The sequence below is a fragment of the Lynx canadensis genome, chromosome C1, assembly GCF_007474595.2.
Source record: "Lynx canadensis isolate LIC74 chromosome C1, mLynCan4.pri.v2, whole genome shotgun sequence".
In the NCBI taxonomy this organism is placed as follows: domain Eukaryota; kingdom Metazoa; phylum Chordata; class Mammalia; order Carnivora; family Felidae; genus Lynx; species Lynx canadensis.
In genome coordinates, this window is record NC_044310.1 from 42,385,682 (window position 1) to 42,413,525 (window position 27,844).

At 37.8% G+C, this 27,844-nt stretch overlaps 1 protein-coding gene and 1 non-coding gene across 5 annotated transcripts in view; one reads left to right on the top strand and one right to left on the bottom strand.

The window, feature by feature from the left end:
- SCP2 (sterol carrier protein 2) overlaps positions 1 to 27,844 on the top strand; it is a 125,347-nt gene that overhangs the window by 6,708 nt on the left and 90,795 nt on the right. For 3 of the 4 annotated variants that reach the window (XM_030324973.1, XM_030324974.2, XM_030324976.1), the window contains 5 exons: positions 1,550 to 1,607; positions 2,231 to 2,302; positions 5,815 to 5,946; positions 8,632 to 8,708; positions 21,940 to 22,066. In XM_030324973.1, coding sequence (XP_030180833.1) covers positions 1,550 to 1,607; positions 2,231 to 2,302; positions 5,815 to 5,946; positions 8,632 to 8,708; positions 21,940 to 22,066 — 466 coding nt within the window. The remainder of the gene's footprint in view (positions 1 to 1,549; positions 1,608 to 2,230; positions 2,303 to 5,814; positions 5,947 to 8,631; positions 8,709 to 21,939; positions 22,067 to 27,844) is intronic. The other variant, XM_030324975.1, reaches the window with a different exon arrangement.
- LOC115522618 lies at positions 26,820 to 26,945 on the bottom strand. The gene has a single exon (XR_003971505.1). It is a non-coding gene; the product is annotated as a small nucleolar RNA SNORA63 (small nucleolar RNA).

The following is a 27,844-nucleotide window of genomic DNA, read 5'->3' on the forward strand; positions in this document are numbered from 1 at the left end:
TCTCCATAGTTTTGCCCTTTCCAGGATGTCGTATAGTTGGAATCATACAGTTTGTTGGCTTTGCAGATTGACTTCTTCACTTAGTAACATGCATTTAAAATTCCTCCATGTCTTTTCTTTGTTTTTTTAAAGTTTATTCGTTTGAGAGAGAGAGAGAAAGAGAGAAAATGTATGCATGAGAGAGCACAAATGGGAGGGGCAGAGAGAGTGGGGAGAGAAAATCCCAAGCAGGCTCTGAACTGTCAGGGCAGAGTCCAACAAGGAGTTCTTCTCTGTGCCATGAACTGTGAGATCGTGACCTGAGCCAAAGACAGTATTTAGATGCTAACTGACTGAACCACCCAGGCACCACCCTCTGTGTCTTTTCATGGCTTGATAGTCCATATCTTTTTAGTACTGAGTAGTGTTCCATGTGCCACAGTTTATTTATCTATTCACCTACTAAAGACATTTTGGTTACTTAACAAGTCTTGGCAGTTATTTAAAATTGCTATAAATGTGCCTCTGTGGGCTTTTGTTGTGGACATAAGTTTTCAACTCATTTGCATAAATACCAAGGATTGCTGGATTAATGTTAAGAGAAGGTTTAGTTTTATAAGAGACCACCAAGCTGTCCTCCAAAGCGGACATACCATTTTGCATTCCCACAAGCAGTGAGACTTCCTATTGCTCTACATCCTTGTCAGCATTTGGTATTGTCAGTGTTTGGATTTTGGCCATTCTAATAGGTGTGTAGCAGTATCTCGTTGTTTTTTTTCCAGTCTCTTAAAAAAAAAATCCATTGTCTTCAGGATAAAGCTCAGATGTCAAAGGAATGCATATAACGTTCCCTGAGTTGGCTCCAGAGCCAGACTGTCTGAAGTTTCAGCTTCATTGCTTATTAGCTATGTGACCTTGGGCAAATTACTTAATCTCTCTATATACCCTAGTTTTCTTACTGTAAAGTGATGATAATAATAGTGACTACCTCTTAGGATTATTGTGAAGATTAAATGAGTTAATATATGTGAAGTGCTTAGCGTAATGCATAACACAGTAAGTGCCCAATTAATGTTAGTGGTTACCATCATTTGGACCTAAGTTACTCTTCTGTACCTGTCACTTGCTGTAACTTATCTTGCACTTCAACTGCTGCAATATAAACTTGTTTTTAGTACCTGGATTGAGCCATATTCTCTCATTTGCCCTAGAAGTTTTGTTTTCTTTGACTTGGCAAACTCCATCCTAAAAGACTTAATTTAAATGTCAGTTCCTCTGGGAAGCCTTTCTAATCCTCCCTCTGAACCTATGTAGTTTTCCCTCCCAAATTATTCTGTACTTATGGACACTGTAGTATAATTTTCTGTTTTCTGTTGGACCAGAAGCTCCCCGAGTGCAAGGACTGTATATTATTTATTGTCAGAGTCCAGGAACATGATAGGTGCTCAGTATGTTAGGTGCTCAGTGTGTTTTTGTGTAAGCTAATAGATGAATGAATTTCTGCAGTGCTCTGTTGTGAGAAAAATCTAACTATATTTGCTTCTGTTATTATCTCCTTCTATATTTCTAGTTCCTAAAGCCTGGACTTGGGAATTCAAGAGACTATCCTGACTTGGCAAAAGAAGCAGGTAAAATAGAAAATTTAGGTATTTGAACATTGATGTTACTGTGTAGTCTATCTTGATTGTGGAACAACCTTGCAACCGTAAAAAGAATCCTGGGTCAAGGAGAAGAACCTATACAGATAATTGCTTACTGATTCATTAGGAAGGGCAAAGGGAAAAGAGCTTGGGCTAATTTTTAGCTAGATAGCCAGGGCAAACAGTGGCCTTTGATTTTATGTACTATCCAACTGTTTAGTGTGACAGCAAAGGGCTCTGTGGGCGCCCTCCCTGCCCCCCAATAATGATATTCTTTCCAATTTTGCCCTTTAGAGGTACAGTGGAGCCACAGAGATGAGTAAGACAAGGACCTTGCCACTAAGGGGGTTTAAGATTTTGGGGTTTAATATATTTATAGTTAGTATATAAGTATCATAAAGGAGGTATGGAAAAGTGATGTAGTAGCTTAGAGGAAGAAATGGTTATTTCTCAATGGAGAGGTCTGAGAGGATTTGATGAAAGTTTGTCATTTGAATTGAACGTAGACTATTTGGAGGTAGATCTACTCTGGGAAAACTCTAAACTTAATTTTTACTCACCTAAAGCAAATACTCAAAGCACTATTTGATTAAACGCTTTTGTTTTTATAGGCGAGAAAGCTTTATCTGATGCACAGATCCCTTATTCAGTAGTGGAACAGGCATGTGTTGGCTACGTTTATGGTATGTGGTAAACTATATATTCTAAAAGTGTTTCACCTAATATAGCAGCAACTTCATAAACAGTGCAGAGGCATTTGTAAATTTTAACCCTCAAAAATCAGAATTCAGAGTCTTATTCCTATCATTCCTAGATTTCCCTTATGTGTTAGCCTAGTTTAATATATGTCTTTGCCATTGTTTATTGCCAAAACAGGAGATAAGTTAAAAAAAAATTGTTTATCTTTAAAAAACAAAAAATTGCCCATAGTTCTACCATATAAAGATACTGTTCAGAAGATAAATTTTTGTTCTTTGTTATTTTAAAATTTGTAAACATTTACTTTTTTGTATCCAATAAAATTTTTTATTAAACTTTTTTCTTTTCTTTTTCTTTTTTTAATTTACATCCAAATTAGTTAGCATATAGTGCAACAATGATTTCAGGAGTAGATTTCTTAATGCGCCTTACCCATTTAGCCCATCCCCCCTCCCACACCCCCTTCAGTAACCCTCTGTTTGTTTTCCATATTTATGAGTCTCTTATGCTTTTGTTCCCCCTCCCTGTTTTTATATTATTTTTGCTTCCCTTCCTTTATGTTCCTCTGTTTGGTCTCTTAAAGTCCTCATATGAATGAAGTCATATGGTATTTGTCTTTCTCTGACTAATTTCACTTAGCATAATACCTTCTATTTCTATCCACGTAGTTGCAAATGGTAAGATTTCATTCTTTTTGATTGCCAAGTAATACTCCATTGTGTATATATACCACGTCTTCTTTATCCATTCCTCCATCGATGGATGTTTGGGCTCTTTCTATACTTTGGCTATGGTTGATAGTGCTGCTATAAACATTGGGGTGCATGTGTCCCTTTGAAACAGCATACCTATATTCCTTGGATAAATACCTAGTAGTGCAATTGCTGGGTTGTAGAGTAGTGCTCTTTTTAATTTTTTGAGGAACCTCCATACTGTGTTCCAGAGTGGCTGTGCCAGCTTGCATTCCCATATCAAACTTTTTCTAACTAGGAAAAGAATATACACTAATTATAACAAAAAAAGGAAACAGAAAAAGACAAGAAAAAAGAAATCACCTGTAATCCCATTGTCCAGTTCAGAAATTATCACCATTAATTTTTGGTGTTATCCTTCAGTGAATATGAATGCATGTGAGTATGCATGCATATACAACTTTCTCTTCAAGAAAATTAGGTCCTGGGGCACCTGGCTGGCTTAGTCAGAAGTATGTGCAACTCTTGATCTCTGGATCGTGAGTTTGAGTCCAATATTAGGTGTAGAGGTTATTTAAATAAATAAAACTTAAAAAAGAAAAAAAATAATGAGGTCCTAGTATACATACTTTTTGGTAACCTACTTTTCTCATTTTAGTATTGTCAGTATTCTCCATTAGGTCTTCCTTTATGTTATCATTAACATTAAAAAAAATTTTTTTTTTACATTTATTTATTTTTGAGAGACAGAGTGAGACAAAGTGAGAGTGGGGGAGGGGCAGAGAGAGAGGGAGACATAGAATCTGAAACAGGCTCCAGGATCTGAGCTGTCAGCATACAGCCCGACACGGGGCTCAAACTCACGGAACGCGAGATCATGACCTGAGCCGAAGTCAGACGCTCAACCCACTGGGCCACGCAGGTGCCCCAGCATTTTTTCAATTAAGTTTTTTTTTTTTTTCTGGACTTGATGAAGTATTTACATGGTACAAAAATACCAAAGGTGGATGGTTATATAGTGGAAAATCTCACACTTATTCCTGTCTCCCTGTCTCATGGTTACCTTCACTTAGTCATCCAGTTTCACTAATTTCTGGTGTATCTTTTCAGAAGTGATTTGTACATATACAAGTATGTGTGAGTGTGTAAGTTCCCCTTTCCCCTTTTGTTACATACATGGTAGCATAATATACACACTATTTTGTATCTTAAATTTTTTTTCTTTTTTACTTAGTAGTTCTTGGCTACTGTTCCAAATTGTATCATAAAGAGCTTCCTTGGTCTATTTTTTATGATAGCATAAAATTCCATTGAATAGATATATCATAATTTATTGAATCCATTGCCTTTCAATGGACATTTAGAATGTACCCAGTCTTTTTACAGCCTTTTTAATGATTGTATGATTTTCTAGTCTTTGGGATTTACTGCAGTTTATTTAGTAGTAGTAATGATATCCTGTTCTTGGACATTTTCTTTCTTTATTCATTCATTCATTCATGGGACATTTTAAATTTTTTCTGATTTCTAGTTATCATAAAAGGCTTTGGGGTGCCTGGGTGGCTCAGTCGGTTAAGTATTTGACTTCAGCTCAGGTCATGATCTCGCAGTTCAGGGGTTTGAGCCCCGCATTGGGCTCTGTGCTGACAGCTCAGAGCCTGAAGCCTGCTTGGAGCCTGAAGCCTGCTTCCCAAACTTGTGTCTCCCTCTCTCTCTCTGCCCCTCCCCCGCTCACGCTCTGTCTCTCTCAGTCTCTCAATAATAAATGAACGTTAAAAAAAGTTTTTGAAAAAAGGCTACAGTAAGCATAACCGTAGGTGAGTCTGTGTGCATATCTGTGGTTATTTTTTTGAGATTTCAAGATACCAAGAGAATTCTCAAAGGGAAATTTACTAGGTCAGAGAGATACACAATGTATTTATTGAAAAGGAAGTCCTGAACTTTGCTGTTTTCCCTGAAGACTTCTGAAGAGTCTATACCTTCAGATGTTCCCATTACATTGCTCTAGCATGTCTGCTTTGGTGGCCGTATTACTTGGCAAAGGGAGTCAAATGTGTATTCAGCTTGGATCACTATTTTTTTGTAATGACCTGCCTCATAGGATCTTTTAAACTTTTTGAAGTTGTGGAACCTTTATATGAAGAGAAAAATCATAGCCTTTTAAAATTTTATTTTATTTTTTATTTCTATTTTTAAATTACTATTATTTTTTAATGTTTGTTTATTTTGAGAGAGAAAGATAGAGAACAAGCAGGGAAGGGGCAGAGAGAGGGAGACACAGAATCCCAAGCAGGCTACGCACTGTCAGCGCAGAGCCTGATGCTGGGCTTGAACTCACAAACTGAGATCATGACCCGAACTGAAATTAAGAGTCAGACGCTTAACCAACTGAGCCACCCAGGCTCCCTGAGAAAGTCATAGCCTTTTAATCAGATGGTATAGTTTTAAAGATTTGTAAAGAAGTATAAATGAAACATTGCTTCCTTTATCATGTAGCACTAGCCAGATTGAATTGTTCGCTATTACTTGGTCATTTCTCTACTTTCCTATTGTAACATGTAGAGAAAGTACATATCATACTGTGTTTTGAGGATTTTTCATATTTGGAGTGTAAATGATGCTTAATGCAAAACCTTTTTCTGAGTAAGATGTCAGTGTATTTATTGTTCTGCCTGTGTTGTATGCTAGGCAAAGTCATAATACTGGAAAAAAAACAACAACCATACTGTGGTATTATGTTGCACTGCAGCTTCATAAATTCCCATGTTGTAGATATTTTAGTTTTTGTTTCTTTTTCTGTACAGGTGATTCTACCTGTGGGCAGAGGTCTATCTATCACAGTTTGGGACTGACTGGAATTCCTATAATTAACGTCAACAATAACTGTGCTACTGGTTCTACTGCTTTGTTTATAGCCCGGCAGCTGATACAGGGTGGTGAGGATTGTTTATTTGTCTACTGTACTTAAATAGACATGGGGCAATATCTATTGCCCTTTCATCATTTCTCTCTATGACCATCAGAGGGATTGATTGATTGATTGATTGATTGATTTTTAAAGTTTATTTATTTATTTTGAGAGAGAGAAAGCACAAGTAAGGGAGGGGCAGAGAGAGGGAAAGAGAGAGAGAATCCCAAACAGGCTCCAGGCCATCAGCACAAAGCCAGAGGTGGGGCTTAAACCCACAAACCATGAGATCATGATCTGAGCCAAAATCAAGAGTCATATGCTTAACGAGTTGAGCCACCCACGTGCCCCAGAGGGATTGCTTTTATAATGTGTATCTTTCTTTAAACTGTTTTTTTAAGTTTATTTATTTATTTTGAGAAAGAGAGAGAGTGTGCTTGTAAACATGCATGCCAGGGGTGGGGCAGAGAGAGAGAGAATCTCAAGCAGGCTCTGTGCTGTCAGCACGGAGCCCAACTCAGGGCACGATCTTGTGAACTGTGAGGTCATGACCTGAGCTGAAATCAAGGGTTGGATGCTTAACCAACTGAGCCACCCAGGCACCCCTATAATGTAGATCTTTTTAAAAAATAACAGCTGTAAGGGCATCTGGGTGGCTCAGTCGGTTGAGTGTCCGACGTTGTCTCAGGTCATGATTTCACGGTTTGTGAGTCTGAGCCTCTCACTGGGTTCGCTGCTATCAGCACAGAGTCCACTTTGGATCCTCTGTCCCCCTCTGTCTCTGCCCCTCCCCTGCTCACGCTCTCTCTCTCAAAAATAAAAAGAAAAAGAAAACATTAAAAAAATAAAAAATCATAATTTTATTGAGATCTAATTTATGTACCATAAGTTCACCTTTTGAAACTATACAATTAAGTGTGTTTTAGTATAATCACAGATTTCATGTAACCATCACCACTATCTAGCGTTTTAGAACATTTTTATCACCCCAAAAAGAAACCCTGAACCTATCAGCAGTCACTCTTCATTTTCCCCTCTCCTAAACACCTGGTAACTACTAAGCTACTTTCTGTCTCTGGATTTACCTATTCTGAACATTAAATGAATGGAAGCATATAATACATAGCCTTTTGTGCCTTCTTTCATTTAGCATAATGTTTTCACAGTTCATCTGTGTTGTGGCATATATCCCTACTTCATTATATTTCATGACCAAATAATGTTCCATTGTATGGATAGACCACATTTTGTTTATCCAATTATCAATTAACGGCCATTGGATTGTTTCTATTTTTTGCCTATTATGAATAATGCTTCTATAAATATTTATGTACATTTTTTAGTGGCCATGTGTTTTTAGTTCTCTTGAGTATATACCATATTCTATATTTCCAAATATTCCAATGTATTTTATTAGGTCCTCTATTCTGTTCTGTTGGTTGATTGTTGATTATTGCTCTACTACTCCACTATTGTTTTTGTTTGTTTTGTTTTATTTTTTTATTTTCAGTTTATTTATTTATTTTGAGAGAGTGAGAGAGCAAGAGCAGGGGAGGGGCAGAAAGAGAGGGAGAGAGAGAGAATCCCAAGCACTAACAGTGTTAGTGCAGAGCCCAGTGTGGGGCTTGAACCCATGAATGTGAGATCATGACCTGAGCTGAAGTCAAGAGTTAGATGCTTAACCAGCTGAGCCACCCAGGCACACCCCTGTTTGGTTTGGTTTTTTAGAGATAAACAGAGAGAGTGCTCGAGTGGGAGAGAGGGGCAGAGGGAGAGAGTCTTAATTAAGCAGGCTCCGCACTCAGGGCACTCAATGCAGAGCCTTACCTGGGGCTTGATTGCACAACCCTGAGATCATGATCTGAGCCCAAATCAAGAGTTGGATGCCCCACCAACTGAGCCACCCGAGTGCCCGTCCACTGTTATTTTAATTGTTGGAGCTTTATAATGTCTTATTGTTTGATAATGCTTGAGTCCTCTGTGCCCCTCACTTTGTTAGGTTTCTTCATTTTTTTTTTTTTTTTAAAGAAAAATTTTGGTAATTCTTATTTTGCTGTTCAGTTGAACTTTAACATCATTTTTAAGGCATCCCCTCCCTCCAAAAATAATTCTGTTAAGATTTTAATCAGGATCCTTTAAAAAATTTTTAAATTTTATTTGTTTTAAAATTCAAAATTAGTTGTTTATGGGCGCCTGGGTGGCTCAGTTGGTTAAATGTATGACTTTGGCTCAGGTCATGATCTGGCAGTTCGTGAGTTCAAGTGCTGCATAAGGCTCTGTGGTGACAGCTCAGAGCCTGGAGCCTGCTTTGGATTCTGTGTCTCCCTCTGTGCCATGCCCCCATTCATGCGGCGCTCTTTCTCTCGGACTCGTGTGCGTGCACACGCTCTGTCTCAAAAAATGAATAAACATTAAAAAATAATTAATAAAAACCCAAAATTGGTTGTTTATATTTGTTTTCACTGAACCATATTTCCATATTAATAAAAAGTTTTATTAGCATACAAATTATTTAGAATAAAAGAATTAAATACGTAATTTTTCCTCTTATCTGGAATCATATAAGAATTTACTCTAATTTTTCACTTATTAAACATTTTGTCAGATTATAGCATCTTTTTCAATTTTATATAAATTACTTAAAGTATTTAATGGTATTTGGTTAGGTGTCTTGAAATTTAATTTTTCCTAATGATTACATTTTTCTTTCAAGGTATGGCAGATTGTGTCTTGGCTCTTGGGTTTGAGAAGATGGAGAAGGGAGCCCTTTCCTCTTTCTCTTTATCAAATGTGAGTCTTACTGTTACTCTGGAGTTGTTAATAGTACTGTGAGAAAACTTTGCCCATCTGACTACTATAAATAGAACCTGTTAATAAGCAACAGAAAGCATAATTTGGCATAGTTATTAAATGAGCTGATATATTCACAATCTGAAATGTGACATTGTATATGTATGCATAAATTCTGGTATTTTAGAACAGTAAAGAATCAGAGATAATTTGGCTCAACCTCTTTACTTTGTCAATGATAAACCTGATGTTCAGAAATGTCAAATGATTGAATTTGAGGTGACTTACCTATTTGAGAGTCATTAATTCAAAAACTTAACAAATTGAAGAGGATTAATAAAGTGTGGGATTTCTGATTCTGGGAATGGGAAGCCAAATTATTTAAACCAGTTCTAGAGATGACAGTTAAAGTATTGGAATATAAAGAAAAAATCCTAAAGGCAAGGAAGTGCTAAAGAGAGAGGAATTGCAGATGAATGCCAGAGAGTTTGAAGTATTTGAAGCACTTTTGCCTTGAATGCCTTTGATCAGGAAGCTGTGAGCTTTAATTTTGATGGTCCCCTGGAGTGAAGAGGCAAGTAGTCCTCCCAAGATCAGAAGTTTAATACTCACTCTGCACATTAAACTGGGGCCCTGCGGGGATAAACTCTTTGGGTAAGGGCAAATCTAAAGAAAAACTGTCTTTTTTTCCTGTGAGAGTTGTCTTGGTACCGAGCGGAATAGGGGAGAAAAAAGAGAAGGAAAAAAACAAAAACAAAACACCAGAAAAACCTTTCACTGAAAAATCTTTCTTTGATATTCCTCATATGAGATTGCTACCAAAATTCTCATTACAGGACAGTTAGAGAAACCTCAAACCTTGAATTCAGTCTAAATTGGTTCCAGAATGGTAATTACCTAGGTACTTAACAGACACAAGTGTGAGTTTTCTTTTGGAGGAAAGCATCTTCTTTTGGAGGCTTTGAGAACTCTTCAAATAATTATCTAAGACATGCAGTAATAACCAGGCATTAAAGAAACAAGGCACCATAATTGGAAATATTGTAAGAATATTGGAAACTGCAAAAAGGGGCATGATAGGCATGAAAAAAAAGTAGAGTTTATAGAAAAGAAAAATAAAATGATTAAAAGTAAGAAATCAGAAGATAGGTTTGATAGCAGATTACACATGACTAAAAAGAGAATTAGTGAAACTGGACTAGGTTAGAAATAATTATTTAGTATGCACTCTAAAGAGAAAAAAGATAAAAAGAGTTTAGATGATAGTGTGATAAGATATAATTATGTTTAATTGGAATTAATGGAGAAGAAGTGGTGAGAGAAGATAAGGCTTGGGCATTTTGTTTATCTTCTCCAAAAACCAGTGTTTAGTTTTGTAATACCCCGATTTCGAATCCCAGAGACCGCCAAGGAGCCGATACCGATGCAAACGCACGAGAGTTGATTTGCAAGCTCGAGCTTGGGCCCAAGTATACCTGACACAGCGGAGCAGGGACTTGGACCCCTAGGTTAAGAGGCATAGCAGTTTTATAGGGGCCAATGGCCAATGAGATTGTAACACACAGAAAGTTGCATAGTGATGTTAGTCCACATGCAGGTGGCAATTGAATTACAATTTACCCTTAGTGAACTGTTTGAACTAGCCTATCACTCTGGTCAGAATTGGCACGCAAGTTTGGCGGGCAAAAGGCGGGGTTTACATTCTTTGGCAGTTAGGGGTTCCATATTCCTATATGAGCCGGTTTCCAGTAAGGGTGTGCTCTGCGGCTTGACTAGGGTGGGGGAGTGTCTTAAGCAATAAGTAGGTCATGTGGGGGTTATACCTGAGATGGTGGGTGTAGCATAAAATGGAGTTAGTCTTGCTCTGCTTGTCCAGGGATAGGGGAGTTTTGTTAAATTCCTTGGGTCCCACAGTTTCATCGATGTTTTCTATTTGATATTTTGTCTCATTTATTTCCACTCTGATCTTTGTTATGTTCTTCTTCTACTAACTTTGGGCTTAGTTCTTCTTTTTATTGTTCTTTGAGGTGTAAAGTTAGGGTTTTGTCATGTGGGTTTTTTTGTTTTTGTTTTTGGTTGTTTTGGAGATCTTTCTCATTTCTCCGTATAGGAGTTTATTACTATGAACCTCCCCCTGTTAGAACTGCTTTTGCTGCATCCCATAAGTTTTGGTTGTTTTATTTCCATTTTAATTCATCTTAAAAAAGATATTTTTTAATTTCTTTGTCCCACTGGTTGTTCAGTAGCATGTTGTTTAATCTCCACATATTTGTGCATTTTCTAGTTTTCTTCTAGTTTCATGCCATTATGGTTGGAAAAGATGCTTGATGATTTCAGTCTTGTTAAGTTTATTAAGGGCCTACCACACAATTTATTCTGGAAAATGTTCCATGTACACCACAGAAGAATGTGTATTCTTTTGCTTTTGGATGGAATGTTCTGTATATGTCAGTTACGTCCATCTGGTCCAATGTTTCCTTATTGATTTTCTGTCTGAACTAATCTATCTATTGATGAAAGTAGGGTATTAAAGTTCTGTGTACAATTATTGAATGCTGTCTATCCCTCCCTTTAGGTCTGTTGACATTTGGTTTATATATTTAGGTGCTACTGTGTTGGGTGCATGAAAAATTACAGATGTTATGTCATGTTGTTAGATTGACCCCTTTATCATTAGATAGATGGTTTTGAGGTTTTAAACCTGACTTAAAATAATAAGACCAGACATAATTATACTTTAATAAGTATATCAACATGTGAATGTAGAGGAGAGCCAAAATGATTAAGTGTTTTTCTTTAGATTGAATATTTGAATCTTATGTGTAATTAATAGAAGTGGATTTTAGTTTAATGACCTTCTTTGTCTCTTATTATAGCCTTTGTCTTAAAGTTTATTTTATCTGATATAAGTATAGTGACCTCAGCTTTCTTTTAGTTTTCATTTGAATAAAATATCTTTTCCATCCCTTTACTTTTTTAAAAAATATTTATTTATTTTGAGAGAGAATGAGTGAGTGTGTTCAAACATGCATATGTGAGTGGGGGAGAGGCTGAAAAAGAGGGAGAGAGAGACTCCTAAGCAGGCTTCGGGATGTCAGCATGGGAGTCCAATGTGGGGCCCGATCTCAGGAACCATGAGATCGTGACCTGAGCCAAAATCAAATGTCAGATGCTTAAGTGACTGAGCCCACCCAGGTGCCTCATGTATATAATTTAAGAAGCAATTACCCTTGAAAAAAAATATATATATTAGAAATTGCCAGTGCCTGGATGGCTTGTGCTGTTAGCACAGAGCCTGCTTGGGATTCTCTCCTCTCTCTGCCTCTTTTAACCCCCTTCAAAATAAATAAACTTAAAAAAAAACAAAACAAAACTAGAGTCATTGCTTTATTATTATTTTTTTTAGTTTTATTTAAGTAGTCTCTACACCCAACATCTAACTCATGACCTTGAGATCAAGAGTTGCATTCTCTGCTGACTGTACCAGCCAGGCGCCCCTAAAACTAGAATCATTGTTAGAAAATGAGTTGAAGATAACTTTTAGCCTATTCATCTAAGACTTATGAGGTCAATCTGATTCAGTTCTTTCTGTTCAAACATTAAAGGACCTCTACCTTAAATTAAGTTAAATATATGTGACAGTATCTCTTAGTAACCACAGGCATTGAAATCAACAAGAGCTATTTCCCATTTTCATTAGAGAACATTTTAAGAAAGTAGGAGATGTTAGGTTGGGTCTTAAAGACAATAAGAGATAATAATTATATGAAATTTTTATATAATAAATATGGATAATTATAATAATATAATAAAGATAATTAAAGATAGGGAAGCATGAGATCTTTCTGGGTATGGGAGAAAACATCATGAGCTAAGTCATGGATGGTGGAATAAACATAATATAATATGTTCAGAGGCACTTGGCTGGCTTAGTCGGTAGAGCATGTGACTCTACAAGCCCAACATTGGCATGGAGCCTACAAAAAAAAGTAATTAATATAATATGTTTAGGGGACAGTTTGAAAAACTGGATTGGAGGGTGGCAACTGGAGAAGAGTATGAAATAAGATTAGGTGATGCCTAATGAGAGTACCTGATATTTATGACACATGAAAAATTGACTTTTTTTCTTAAGTAGTGAATGATAAGTATCTTGGTAACTTGTATTTGAAAATTATTAAAAACCACATCTAGGTCTGGAGTTTTCTTTATGGGAAAGTTTTTAACCTTTTAAGTTTAGTAATTCAGTTTCTTTTTTTTTTTTAATTTTGTTTTTACATTTATTTAATTTTGAGAAACAGTGTGAGACAAAGCGTAAGCGGGGGAGGGGCAGAGAAGGAGACACAGAATCCGCAGCAAGCTCCAGGCTCTGAGCAAGTTGTCAGCACAGAGCCTGATGCGGGGCTCAAACCCACGAACCGTGAGATCATGACCTGAGCTGAAGTTGGATGCTCAACCAACTGAGCCACCCAGGCACCCCAGTAATTCAGTTTCTTTAGTAAATATATTACTATTTATGTCATTATTTTTTTTTTTGAGTGAGCTTTGATAATGCCTTTTAAGGAATTTGTCCATTTCATCTACATTGTTGAATTTATTGACAAAAAGTTGATCATGTTATTCCCATAGTATCTCTTTAAAGTAAGATCTTTATTTATTTTTTTTAATGTTTATTTACTTACTTACTTATTTATTTATTTATTTATTTTATTTATTTATTTTTTAAAATATGGAACGCTTCACGAATTTGCATGTCATCCTTGCGCAGTGTTTATTTATTTTTGAGAGAGAGAGAGATTGAGAGAGCTGGGGAAGGGCAGAAAGAGAGGGAGACACAGAATCCAAAGCAAGCTCCAGGCTCTGAGTTGTCAGCATAGAGCCTGATGTGGGGCTCAAACCCATGAACCACAGATCATGACCTGAGCTGAAGCCATACGCTTAACCAACTGAGCCACCTAGGCATCTAAAATAGGATTTTTATTTATTTATTTATTTTTAAATGTTTATTTATTTTTTTGAGCCAGAGAGAGGCAGAGCATGAATGGGGGAGGATCACAGAGAGAGGGAGACACAGAATCCAAAGCAGGCTCCAGGCTCTGAACTGTCAACACAGAGCCCGACGTGGGGCTTGAACTCATGGACCATGAGATCATGACCTGAGCTGAAGTCGGACGCTTAACCGGCTGAGCCACCCAGGTGCCCCTAAAATAGGATTTTTAGACGTGTCCTTGTTCTTCCTCTGATGTTGTTAATCTTTGTCTTCTCCCCTTTTCCCATGATGAATAAAATAAAAGGTGTTTACCAATTTTATTGATCTTGTCAGAGTGCCAGCTTTTATTTTCATTGGTTTTTCTCTATTTTTTTCTGTTTTCTGTTCCATTCTGTTAATTTCTATTTATTTCATTCTGCTCACTTTCTAGTTACATCTGCTATGATCCTTAATATTTTCTTTTTTTTACATTGGGTTTAACTTGCTCTTTATTTTTATAGTCTATAAAGTTGGAGGCTTAGGTCATTGCTTTAAATCTGGCCTTTTTTCAAATGTAGGTATTTGATACTATACATTCTTTTAAAACACTGCTTAAGCAGCATACCGTAAATTAAAAAAAATTTTTTTAATGTTTATTTTTGAGAGAGAGAGAGAGTGGGCAAAAGGTAGAGAGAGAGAGAGACACAGAATCCGAAGCAGGCTCCAGGCTCCAAGCTGTCAGCACAGAGCCCAACGTGGGACTTGAACTCATGAACCACAAGATCATCACTTGAGCTGAAGTTGGATGCTTAACCGACTGAGCCACCCAGGGGCCCCCATACCATAAGTTTTTTTATGTCATGCTTTTATTTTCATTTATTTCAAATTATTTTTAAATTTCAAAAAAAAAAGGGGGGGGTAAACCAGGAAACACTCTTAACTGTAGAGAACAAACTGATGGTTACCAGAGGGGAGGCGGGTGGGGAGGGGGGATGTTATGATGAGCATAACAAATGTTGTATGTAAGTGATGAATCACTAAATTCTGCAGCTGTAACTAATATTACACTGTATGTTAACTAACTGGAATCTAAATACAAACTTGAAAAAAAATTTTCCATTGTGATTTCTTCTCTCACCCATGTGTTAGAAGCATGTTGTTTAATTTTTAAATATTTAGGCATTTTTCAGATATCTTTCTGTTCTCTGTTTCTATTAAAAAGTTTTTTTTAATGTTTATTAACTTTTGAAGGAGGGTGAGAGCACAAGCAGGGGAGGGGAAGAGAGAGATGGAGACTGAGGATCAGAAGCAGGTTTTACGCTGACAGCAGGAGCCTGATGCGGGGCTGGAACCATGATCCAACCGTGAGATCATGACCTGAGCCAAAATTTGATGCTTAACCATCCAGCCACCCAGGCACCAGGCCACCCACACACCCCTATTTGTTTCTATTTTAAATCTCTGTGGTCAGAGAATATACTTTGTATGATATGAATACTTTTTAATTACTGAGACTTACTTTTTGGCTCGGGATATGGTCTATTTTGATAAATAGTCTGTGCACTTTCATATGTATTCTGATGTTATTGGGTGGAGTGTTCTGTAAATGCTAAGTCATATTGGTTGTTAATATTGATCAAATCTTCATATCCTTACTGATTTTCCTGTCTACTTGTTCTATCAGTTATTCAGAGGGGAAGTATTGAGATCTTCTGCTAAATCTGTGGATTTGTCTATTCCTTTCAGTTCTATCAGTTTTTGTTTCATGTATTCAAGCTCTGATATTAGGTATACTAACATTTAGGATTGTTAGGTACTTGATAATTGACCCCTTCATCATTGTGAGATAATCCTCTTTATTGTAGTGTTCCTTGATCTTAGATCTATTTTGTCTGATATAAACATAGGCATTTCAGCTTTCTGTTGATTAGAATTAGAATAGTATATCTTTTCCCATCCTTTTTCCTATTTCTGTCTTTGTTTGAATTAGGCTTTTTAAAATTGAGGTGTAATTGAGATGCACAATTATATTACTTTCAGGTGTACAACATAATGGACCGATATTTGCATATATTGTGAAATGATCACCACAGTAAGTCTGGTTAGCGTTTGTCACCAAACTTAGTTACAAGACTTTTTTCTTATGATGAGAACTTTTAAGGACTTTTAAGATTTACAGTCTTAGCAACTTTTGAATATACAGTAAAGTCTTATTGACTATAGTCACCATGTTGTACATTATATCTCCATGACTTTTTAATAGATTTTATTTTTAAGTAATCCCTACACCCAGCATGGGGTCTGAACTGACAACCCTGAGATCAAGAGTTGTATGGTCTACTGACTGAGCCAGCCAGGTTCCCCGCCACTGCCTTGGCCATGACTTTTTAATTTTATAACTGGAAGTTTGTACCTTTTGCCTACCCTCTGACAACTACCAATCTGTTCTCTGTATCTGTGAGCCAGTTGTTGTTTTTTGAGAATCCACATGTAAGTGAAATCATATGGTATTTGTCATTCTCTGACTTATTGCACTTAGTTTTTCATAATGCATCAAGGTCCATCCATGTTGTCATAGATGGCAAGATTTCATTCTTCTTCTTCTTCCTCCTCCTCCTCCTCCTCTTCCTCTTTCTCCTCCTCTTTCTCCTTCTCCTTCTCCTTCAAGTAATCTCTATACCCAACTTGGGGCTCAAACTCACAAGCCTGAGATCAAGAGTTTTATGCTCCACCAACTGAGCTAGCCAGGTACCCCATGATTTCATTCTTTTTTATGGATGAATAATATTCTATTATATGTATGTGCATGTATGTATATGTGTGTGTATATATGTATGTGTGTGTGTGTATATATATATATATATATATATATATATATATATATATAATGTGTGTGTGTGTGTGTGTGTATCTATATGTCTATATAGCCCGCATTGTCTTTATGCATTCATCTGTTGATGGGCACTTAGCACTTAGGTTGTTTCCATATCTTGGCTGTTGTAAATAATGCTGCAGTAAGCATGGGGGTGCATATATTTTTTGGAGTTAGTGTTTTTGTTTTCTTTTGATAAATACCCAGAAGTGGAACTGCTGAATCATATGGTATTTCTTTTTTAATTTTTTGAGGAGCTGCTATACTATTTTTCATAGTGGCTGAAATTTACATTTGCACCTGTAGTGCACAAAGGTTCCCTTTTTCCAATACTTATTATTTCTTGTCTTTTTGATAATTGCCATTTTAACAGGTATGAGGTGATATATCAGTGTGGTTTTTGAATTAGATTTTTGTAGGCAACATATAGTTGGGTCTTGCTTTTTAACAATTTATCAGTCTCCTCTTTTTAACTGGGCTTTTTGTATCCTTTTTATTTAATGTGGCTATTGATATATAGGGTTTAAATTAATAGCTGAAACTAATACCTACTGGCTTCTACCAGCTTGCGAGACTCTTGCATGATTGTGCACAACTCTTCTCATCTTTGCTTTCAGTGATTTAAATTGGCTGTAGTGGAAGTATTTACATCACAAAAATTGGCAAATACATCAGTTATGCCTCCCCGACCCTCATGAGCCTGTTAGTAAATGTTTACTTGGACAACATTAGTTTAAAATTTTTTTAATGTTTATTTATTTTTGAGAGAGAGTACAAGCAGAGGAGGTGCAGAAACAGAGAGGCACAGACAGAATCAGAAGCAGGCTCCAGGTTCTGAGCTGTCAGCACAGGGCCCAACGTGGGGCTCAAACTCATGAACTGTGAGATCATGACCTGAGCCAAAGTTGGGCGCTTACCTGACTAAGCCACCCAGAAGCCCCAAGGACAGCACTAGTTTAAATCTACTATCTTACTATCTTGCTATTTGTTTTTTTTTTTTGTTCAATGTCTTCTTTTTCCCGTTTTCTCTTTGTTTTCTGCTAATTGAGTTTTTTTGTGTGTGTAATTTCACTTTAGTTTTTTTTTAGTTGGATTTTTTTTTATTCCATAAAACTCTTGGAATACACTTTTTTAATTTATTTTTTAAATTTACATACAAGTTAGCTATAGTGCAACAATGATTTCAGGAGTAGATTCCTTAATGCCCCTTACCCATTTAGCCCATCCCCCACTCCCACAACCCCTCCAGCAACCCTCTGTTTGTTCTCCATATTTAAGAGTCTCTTATGTTTTTGTCCCCCTCCTTGTTTTTATATTGTTTTTGTGTCCCTTCCCGCATGTTCATATGTTGTGTCTAAAAGTCCTCATATGAGTGAAGTCATATGATATTTGTCTGTCTCTGACTGACTCATTTCACTTAGCATAATACCCTCTAGTTCCATCTATGTGGTTGCAAATGGCAAGATTTCTTTCTTTTTGATTGCTGAGTAATACTCCAGTGTGTGTGTGTGTGTGTGTGTGTGTGTGTGTGTGTGTGTGTGTATACCACATCTTCTGTATCCATTCATCCATCGATGGACATTTGGGCTCTTTCCATACTTTGGCTGTTGTTGATAGTGCTGCTATAAACATCAGGGTGCATGTGCCCCTTTGAAACAGCATACCTGTATCTCTTGGATAAATACCTAGTAGTGCAATTGCTGGGTCATAGGGTAGTTCTATTTTTAATTTTTTGAGGAACCTTCATACTGTGTTCCAGAGTGGCCGTACCAGTTTGCTTTCCCACCGGTAGTGCAAAAGAGATCCTCTTTCTCTGCATCCTCGTCAACATCTGTTGTTGCCTGAGTTGTTAATTTTTGTCATTCTGACAGGCGTGGGGTGGTATCTCATTGTGGTTTTGATTTGTATTTCCCTGATGATGAGTGATGTTGAGCATTTTTTAATGTGTCAGTTGGCCATCTGGATGTCTTCTTTGGAAAAGTGTCTATTCATGTCTTTTGCCCATTTCTTCACTGGATTATTTTTTGGGTTTTTTGGGTGTGGAGTTTGATAAGTTCTTTATAGATTTTGGATACTAACCCTTTATCTGATATGTCATTTGCAAATATCTTTTCCCATTCTGTTGGTTGCCTTTGAGTTTTGTTGATTGTTTCCTTTGCTGTGCAGAAGCTTTTTATCCTGATGAGGCCCCAATAGTTCATTTTTGCTTTTGTTTCCCTTGCCTCCGGAGATGTGTTGAGTAAGAAGTTGTTGCAGCCAAGATCATAGAGGTTTTTGCCTGCTTTCTCCTCGAGGATTTTGGTGGCTTCCTGTCTTACATTTAGGTCTTTCATCCATTTTGAGTTTATTTTTGTGTGTGGTGTAAGAAAGTGGTCCAGGTTCATTTTTCTGCACGTTGCTATCCATTTCAGAGCATGTGCACATATGTGTTCTTTGTCTGTCTCTTTTTGTCTCCAGTTCCCTTCTCTGTGAATTCTAGATGGCTTGGTCTCTTTGAATTCTGAACTCTGTTTCTTCAACTTAGGAAGATTGCTGGACTCCATGTTACTCCTCCCTGTTCTTTCCAAGTAGCAATCTGGGGAAAATCATAATGCTCATCTTATTTGTTTTCCTTCTCTTAGAGATCTCTATGCTGTGCTTTATACTTGTACATTGAAAATTGTTGCTTTATATATTTTGTCCAAGCTTTTAGATGGTTAAGCTAGAAGGATAAATATGTTTTCTGTAATCCATCTTGTCTAGAAGCAGAAGTTATATATCATTGTTTTAATTAGCACCCCTTTTTTACTTAGCAGTGAACATTTTCTCTTTAAAAAAACCTTTTTTTAATTTTATTTTTTATTTTTAAAAATTTACATCCAAATTATTTAGCACCTAGTGCAACAATAATTTCAGGAGTAGATTCCTTAGTGCCCCTTACCCATTCAGCCCTTCCCCCCTCCCACAACCCCTCCAGCAACCCTCTCTTTGTTCTCCATATTTAAGAGTCTCTTATTTTTTTTTTAATTTTTTTTTAATGTTTATTTATTTTTGAGACAGAGAGAGACAGAGCATGAATGGGGGAGGGGCAGAGAGAGAGGGAGACACAGAATCGGAAGCAGGCTCCAGGCTCTGAGCCATCAGCCCAGAGCCTGATGCGGGGCTCGAACTCACGAACCGTGAGATCGTGACCTGAGCTGAAGTCGGACGCTCAACCGACTGAGCCACCCAGGCGCCCCAAGAGTCTCTTATGTTTTATCTCCCTCCCTGTTTTTTATATTATTTTGCTTCCCTTCCCTTATATTCATCTGTTCTGTGTCTTAAAGTCCTCATATGAGTGAAGTCATATGATACTTGTCTTTCTCTGACTAATTTCACTTAGCATAATACCTTCTAGTTCCATCCACGTAGTTGTAAATGGCAAGATTTCATTCTTTTTGATGCCGAGTAATACTCTATTGTATATATATACCACATTTTCTTTATCCATTCATCCATCGATGGACATTTGGGCTCTTTCCATACTCTGGCTGTTGTTGATAGTGCTGCTATAAACATTGGGGTACATGTGCCCTTTTGAAACAGCACACCTGTATTCCTTGCATAAATGCCTAGTAGTGCAATTGCTGAGTCATAGGGTAGTTCTATTTTTAATTTTTTGAGGAACCTTCATACTGTGTTCCAGAGAGGCTGCACCAGCTTGCATTCCCAAAAAACTTTTTTTTTCTTAATGTTAATTTTTGAGAGGGAGAGAGAGAGAGGGTGCAGGGGAGGAGCAGAGAGGGAGAAAGAGAATCCAAAGTGGACTCTGTGCTGACAGCAGAGAACCTGATTTGGGGCTTGAACTCATGAACCATGAGATCATAACCTGAGCTGAAGTCAGATGCTTAACTGACTGAGCCATCCAGGGGCCCCTTCTCTTTGTTTTTAAAAATTTCTTTAGAACTCTTATTTTTAAGATTTCTGTGTTCAGAGATTCGCAAGACCCATTTCTATCAAAATATCATTTGGATTGTCAAGTGTTTATCATATCTAACTAAATGATTTTCTTTCTTTAGGCCTATATTTTTTCTTTTTTTTCTCAATGTTTATTTTTGAAAGAGAGAGAGAGACAGAGCATGAGCAGGGGAGGGGCAGAGAGAGAGGGAGACACAGACTCCGAAGCAGGCTTCAGGCTCTGAGATGTCAGTACGGAGCCCGATGTGGGGCTCAAACTCACAGACCGCGAGATCATGACCTGAGCCGAAGTCAGATGCTTAACCCACTGAGCCGCCCAGGCACCCCTGTATTTTCTTAATCAAAGAGAAGGGCTTAGCAGTATTCCCTTTGGAACTCCTTGTGGACCAGAAAATAATCCTCATTTATTCATTCAACAAGTATAGAATGTTTGCTGTGTGGCAGGCCATATGCTAGTCATTGGGTGTATGTGCAAAGGTGTATGAAAAAAGATTCCTGCCTTCAGGGAGTTCATGGTCTAGCAGGGAAACAGAAGAAACTGTTAGCTTTCCCTTTGTGAGATATTTGTGGTAGTAACTATGTTCTTATATTGTAGAACTAGGAAACAAAGGTGATTACACTCTCTGAGGTGATTACACTCTTTATCTTAGCCCTAATTCACTTCTTTTCTCAAAAACCCAAGCATGCTTCTGCCTTAAGATCTTTTTGGTTGCTGTTCTCTCTGCCTAGAATGCTCCTTTCCCAAGGTTACCCAAATAACTTACTCCTTACTGCTTCACATTCTTGCTCAAATATCGTTTTGTCAATGAGACCTTCCTTGTCTATTGTGTATAAAATAGCACTTCCTAGGGGTGCCTTGTGGCTCAGATGGTTGAGTGTCCGGCTTCGGCTCAGGTGACGATCTCACTGTTTGTGAGTTTGAGCCCCGCATTGGGGTCTATGCTGACAGCTCAGAGCCTGGAGCCTGCTTCGGATTCTGTGTCTCCCTCTCTCTCTGCTCCTCCCCTGCTCACCCCGCTCACACTCTGTCTCTCTCAAAAATAAATAAAACAAAAAAAAATTAAAGTAGCACTTCCTACGTTCAGTTTTATCCCCTTACTTGAATTTGTTCTTCTTTATAGCATTATTATTTATATTTTAATTTAGTTTTATCTTCATCACCTTTTGTCCCCTCCCTGCCTCAGTTGTAAATGCCAGATGAGCAGAGCATACTACCTTGAGTAGTATGGGTACATATTGGATTCTTTATAAATACTTCATGAAAAAATTAACACCTCACTTGATTATTTTTCCTTTCCATGTTTCCCTGCAAAGTATTTCCTGACTGACTTTATTCACATTGCTTATTTTTGGTTTACTATGGCTTAAAATAAGCAGACGTCTTAAGTAACACTGTAATAATTGAAAGAGACACTTAGCATGTCAAGTACTTATTTCTTTCTCTCCTCTCTTAGACTTCACAAAGGACCAATCCAGTTGATAAGCATCTTGAGGTCCTGATAAAAAAATATGGATTGTGTGCCAAACCAGTTGCTCCTCAGATGTTTGGGTTTGCTGGAAAAGAACACATGGAAAAATATGGTATGTTAAAAACATTTTAAGGCCTATTGATAGTTATATGCATGTGAAGAGAAACAATAGGAATTTATTTAGGAACTGTGGAAAATATCAGGATCTATAAAATATAAAGTGGTTTTTGAATTAAATTGAAGAAATAGTTCATGTAGGATTTAATTGTAGAGAAGGTATTTATGTATAGGATATCATATGGGAGGTACCTAGAATGTTCCATACCAAGAAATTGAAATAGGAAAAGTAACATAAGTCTTGTCCCCTATAATCATGAATTATAAATTGAGGTGTATCCATTCTGAATATGACGAGACTTAAAGCTTGCTCTTGGTAATAGGTTTATATAGCCAAATTTTATTCTTAGTGCTTGAATTCATCAAGAGTCCATCATTGTTCATTTTTAATGTTTTATGAGGTTTAAATTTCATAGTTGATTTGCATTTTGTAGGTAAACATCCTAATTTTTTGACTCATAATCAATGATTGGCTTGCCTTAGCCAGTTAGTTAAAGCATGGGATAGTACAGATAGGATTTTTAAAAAAAATTTTTTTTTTTTTTAAATTTTTTTTCCAACGTTTTTATTTATTTTTGGGACAGAGAGAGACAGAGCATGAACGGGGGAGGGGCAGAGAGAGAGGGAGACACAGAATCGGAAACAGGCTCCAGGCTCCGAGCCATCAGCCCAGAGCCTGACGCGGGGCTCGAACTCACGGACCGCGAGATCGTGACCTGGCTGAAGTCGGACGCTTAACCGACTGCACCACCCAGGAGCCCCTAAAAAATTTTTTTAACATTTTATTTTTTATTTTTGAGACAGAGAGAGACAGAGCATGAATGGGGGAGGGGCAGAGAGAGAGGGAGACACAGAATCTGAAGCAGGCTCCAGGCTCTGAGCCATCAGCCCAGAGCCCTACACGGGGCTCGAACTCACAGACTGCGAGATCGTGACCTGAGCTGAAGTCGGACACTTAACTGACTGAGCCACCCAGGTGCCCCTAGGATTTTTTTTTTTTTTAATTTTTTAACGTTTATTTATTTTTGAGACAGAGAGAGACAGAGCATGAACGGGGGAGGGTCAGAGAGAGGGAGACACAGAATCTGAAACAGGCTCCAGGCTCTGAGCAGTCAGCACAGAGCCCGACACGGGGCTCGAACTCACGGACCGCGAGATCTTGACCTGAGCTGAAGTCGGCCACCCAACCGACTGAGCCACCCAGGCGCCCCAACAATAATTATTTTTTACAAGTTAGGAGATTGACTAGGAATCAGCTCATCTAAGCTGAACTCAGCTTTTCTTGTTTGGGTTAATCATATGACTATAGGATGACTGGAGGCTCTGTTCTACTCTTGTTTGACTGGGTCATATATCTTTTTTCCTCCTGGGACCAGAGAGCCAGCCCTGGCATGTCCTTTTCATGGTGACAGCAGGAGGACAAGAGAGTAATCTGCAGCATGTAAAGCCTTGTGAGACTTCAGCTGTTGACCAAAGCAAGTTACATTGCAAACTTGGAATCAAGGGATAGGGAAATACATTCCACTTCTTTTGTTGTAGGAAACTGCAAAGTCAGACCTCAAAGGACGTTTAAGAGGGAAAAAGAATTAAGTATATTAGTGTATTCATTCATAAGCTATAAATAAGCAGATGAAATATGAAGTCTTTGCTTACATTTCTGGTACGGGAGAGATGTTAACACATGAAAAAAATGAAGATAATTTCAGGTAGTTATTAGTCTTGTGAAGAAAAAAAACAAGGGTGGGGTGAGGAAGGCAAACTTAGGGCAGTCAGTGATGGCTTCTATACTTACATAACCAGGTGGCATCTTGGATATCTGCTTGTATATTTAATAGGCATCTCAATTTAACATGTTCAAATGCAAACTCTTCTCTTCTCCCATAATTTTAAACTTGTTCCTCCTCTAGTTTTCCTCATCTCAGTAAGTGGCACTTCCATTTATTCAGATGTTCAAGGCAGAAACATGAGTCATCTCTGACACTTCTCCCTTCTTATTCTTCTTATTCCAGTCCCTCCAGTCCCATTATGTCCTATCATTTCTACCTGCAGACTCTAAAACAAAGGCTCCAGACTCCTTCCAGTTCCTTTTATTACCACAGCTCTTAACCCTAGACCAGAGTTTTTCAAACTGTGGGTTGTGACCTGCTAGGAAATGATGGGATCAGCTTAGTGGGTTGAACCCAGCATTTTTTAAAAATCAAAAAATTTGTCATTGATGGGTATTATAACTCAATACAGAGACGTACACAAAACATAAATATACAGGTGGTGCATGGGTGGCTCAGTTGCTTAAGCAACTTGGTTCTGGCTCAGGTCCTAATCTCACAGTTGTGAAATCAGGCCCCAAGTTGGGCTCTGTGTTGAGTGTGTAGCCTGCTTGGGATTCTCTCTCTTTCCTCTCTCTGTCCCTCCCCTGCTCATTCTCTCCCCCCACTCTCAAAAATAAATAAATAAACTTCAAATTCAGTTGGTTGAATGTCTGACTCTTGATTTTGGCTCAGGTCTTGATCCTAGGGTTGTGGAATCAAGTCCTTCAGACTCTGTGATCCTGCTTGAGATTCTCTCTCTCCTTCTCCCTCTCCCCTTCCCTCTCCCCCTCCCCTGTCTGCACACACACACTCTCTCTCTCAAAATAAATAAACATTTAAAAAAAGATAAAGATAAGTTTTCTTCTACCTTGGGTCCCTTCTGAAACAGCTGAGGGACAACATTCTTAAGCTTCTTGATTCTTTGGTTGAGAGGATTTGTGAGGCACAACCTTTTTTTCTTTAGAGGGCTTTTTGTCTGTTTGAACTATATTCTGAGGCGTCACTTTTGATATTTCTGAGATCATAGCAAAAGATTTGTCATACCTTGGGCTTCATCCTTGTACCATTTTTTACAAGCAGTGCCCTGGATTTGATCTTTGCTCAAAGACTGTTACTTAATTTTAGCATCTTTTCCCACTTTGAGAGGCTTGAACTTTCAATGTCATCAGGTCCTGAATTCTTTTTGTTTAACAGCCCTTTCTTCAGTATAGCAGTATAGATTTTTACTGCAAATAGCAAGAAGAAATCATGTGGCACCTTCAATATTTTGGTTATTATCTGATTTTCACATAACTGCAGATAATAGTGTTACTATAGTGTCAGCAAGCATTGCAGCAAGGATCTCCTTTCCTCTGTTCCTCAGTAAGGTTTTTATCGTTTTGTAAACCCTCACCAACAGCATCCTCACAGGATCTGGAGGCTTCTACTAATAGTTTCTTTAAGGCACTTTATTTAGGCTTTCACTAGCAGTTTCCTTAAAACCCACTTCCTTGTTCCAAAGCCATTCATGTATTTTACATTTTTGTTTAGTGTAACCTCAGTTCCAGTATATTAGTCTGCTTGGGTGCCGTAACAAAATACCGTAGATTGGGTGGCTCAAACAACAAAAATTAATTTCTCACAGTTCTGGAGGCTGGGAAGTCCGAGATCAAGGTACAAGATAGATTTTATTCTGAGGCCTCTTGTCTTGGTTTGTAGGTGGCTGCCCTTCCATGTGTACTCACCTGACCTCTTCTTTTGTGCAGGTGCAAAGAGAGAGAATGAGAATGAGAGAGAGAGAATGAGACAGAGAGAGAAGGAAACATCTTGAGTATTGTTTTTCTTTTTTCTTTTTCTTTTTTACATTTATTTATTTTTGAGAGACAGAGAGACAGAGCACAAGTGGGGATGGGCAGAGAGAGAAAGAGGCAGAATCCGAAGCAGGCTTCAGGCTCTGAGCTGTCAGCACAGAGCCTGACGCGGGGCTCAAACTCACAAACCATGAGATCGTGACCTGAGCCGAAGTTGGACGCTCAACCGACTGAGCCACCCAGGCGCCCCTTAAGAGTATTGTAAGGGCACTAATCTGTCATGGGGACCTCACTCTCATGACCTCACTACCCTAATTACCTCCCAGTAGTCCTGTTTCCAAATACTATCACATTGGGGTTTAGGGCTTCAACATATGATTTTTGTCAGGGACACAGTCTGTAGCATTTAGGTACTAAAATATGTATTCATTATTTGTTATTGTAAAACAATGAGACTCTGTATTTTAAAAAATAATTTCTTGTTGTTTTCATTCCCATTGTCCTGGCCTTCTTTCATTGTCTTAAGTAAACCAAACTGTTTTCTGCCTCAGAGTCTCATATTCCCTTTGGCTACAGTGCTATTTACTCCATTCTTTCAAGATTGGCTGTCCTCATCCATTAGGTCTTAAAAAAATCCTGTCTCATATCTCCAACACTTTACCAAGGTATCTCCACTTGGATGTCTATAATAGGCATTTCAACTTTAATAGGTCTAAAACTGAAGTCCTAATTCTTTCTCTGAACTCCCCCCTTCTCCTCTGTTCCTCCTGAAGATTTCCCCTTTCAATACATGGTAACTCCATCTTTCTAGGACATTTGGCCAAAAACCATGGGGCTGTTCTTGATTCTGCTTGAACTTGACAGTATGAGTATATTGGCAAACCTTTTCACTCATTTCTCAGTAAACATCTCTCACCCTTTCTACCACTTCTACTGTAGTGCAGGTCACCCTAATTTCTCATCTGGTTTATAGGAGTCCTGTTTTGTTTTTGGTTTTTTGCCTCTTCTTGTGTATCTCTGCAGTCAGTTCTTTACTTTATAGCCAGAGCAGTGTTGTTGTGTTGTTGTTGTTGTTTTTGTGGTTTGTTTGTTTGTTTGTTGTTTTTTAATTCAAGAATCGCCATTCAAATCAGTATTTAATTTTATTGACGTGTATGAGACCAAGTGTCCCTTGCTGTCACAGGAGTATAGCAAACAGGTATAGTTAAGAAACAACTTTATTTTGAGCAGGGGGAGTGACAACACGGCACTTAACAGCTATATCCTATATCAGCTATATCAGCACTTAACAGTCTAAACCCTGCTTCAGTGCAATGTGTTTAAAATATAAGCCAGATGAGTTCACTCCTCTGCTCAAACTCTCCATATGTTCTCATCATACTCAGATTGAAGCTTAGACGTCTTATTGTGGCCTACAAACTTCTGCACAATCTGCTCCCCCACCCTCATTAGTGTTCTGACCTCATCTGTTACCATTTTTTCTTTCACCACTCTACTCCAGCCACATTATCCTTTCTGTTTTTGAAAACAGTGAACACATTCCTGCTTGAGGCAGGGCCTTGCTGTTTCCACTTCTGGAATGCTTTACCCTAAGATATCATTGGTGCTAGCTCCTTTATTTCCATCAGGTCTTTGCTTAAAAGTTGTCATCTGCTTCTTTGATCACCCTCTTTCCTGGAACTCCCTATCCTCTGTGTCTCCTCTTGAATTATTTTATATAACACTTATAAAACCTGGCATATATATTTTTTCTTACTGATTGTCTCCTCCAACTAGCATCTAAGTTCCATAAGGCCACTCACTTTTGTTTTATTCCCTGTTCATTTCTTGTTACCTAGAACAGTGCCTGGCACAAAGCAGGTATTCTATAATTAATTATTCTCCAAAGAAAGACTGTCCTTGGCCATTCAAATTGAAGCAGGTCCCTCCTATTATTCTCATTCATAGATAGCCCCCAATTGCTTTCCTTCATAGCATTTAGCACTATTTATATTCATATATATATAAACATGTGTGTGTGTGTGTGTAGTTTTACTTGTTTAATTTTTGTCTTCCTCATTATTTTGTAAACTCCATGAAAGCAGGATCCATGTCTGTTTTGTTTACTTTCAATATATCCAGCCTAGCACAGTGCTTGGCATGTAATCTAGATAGAAGAACGTGGTTGTTTTTTTC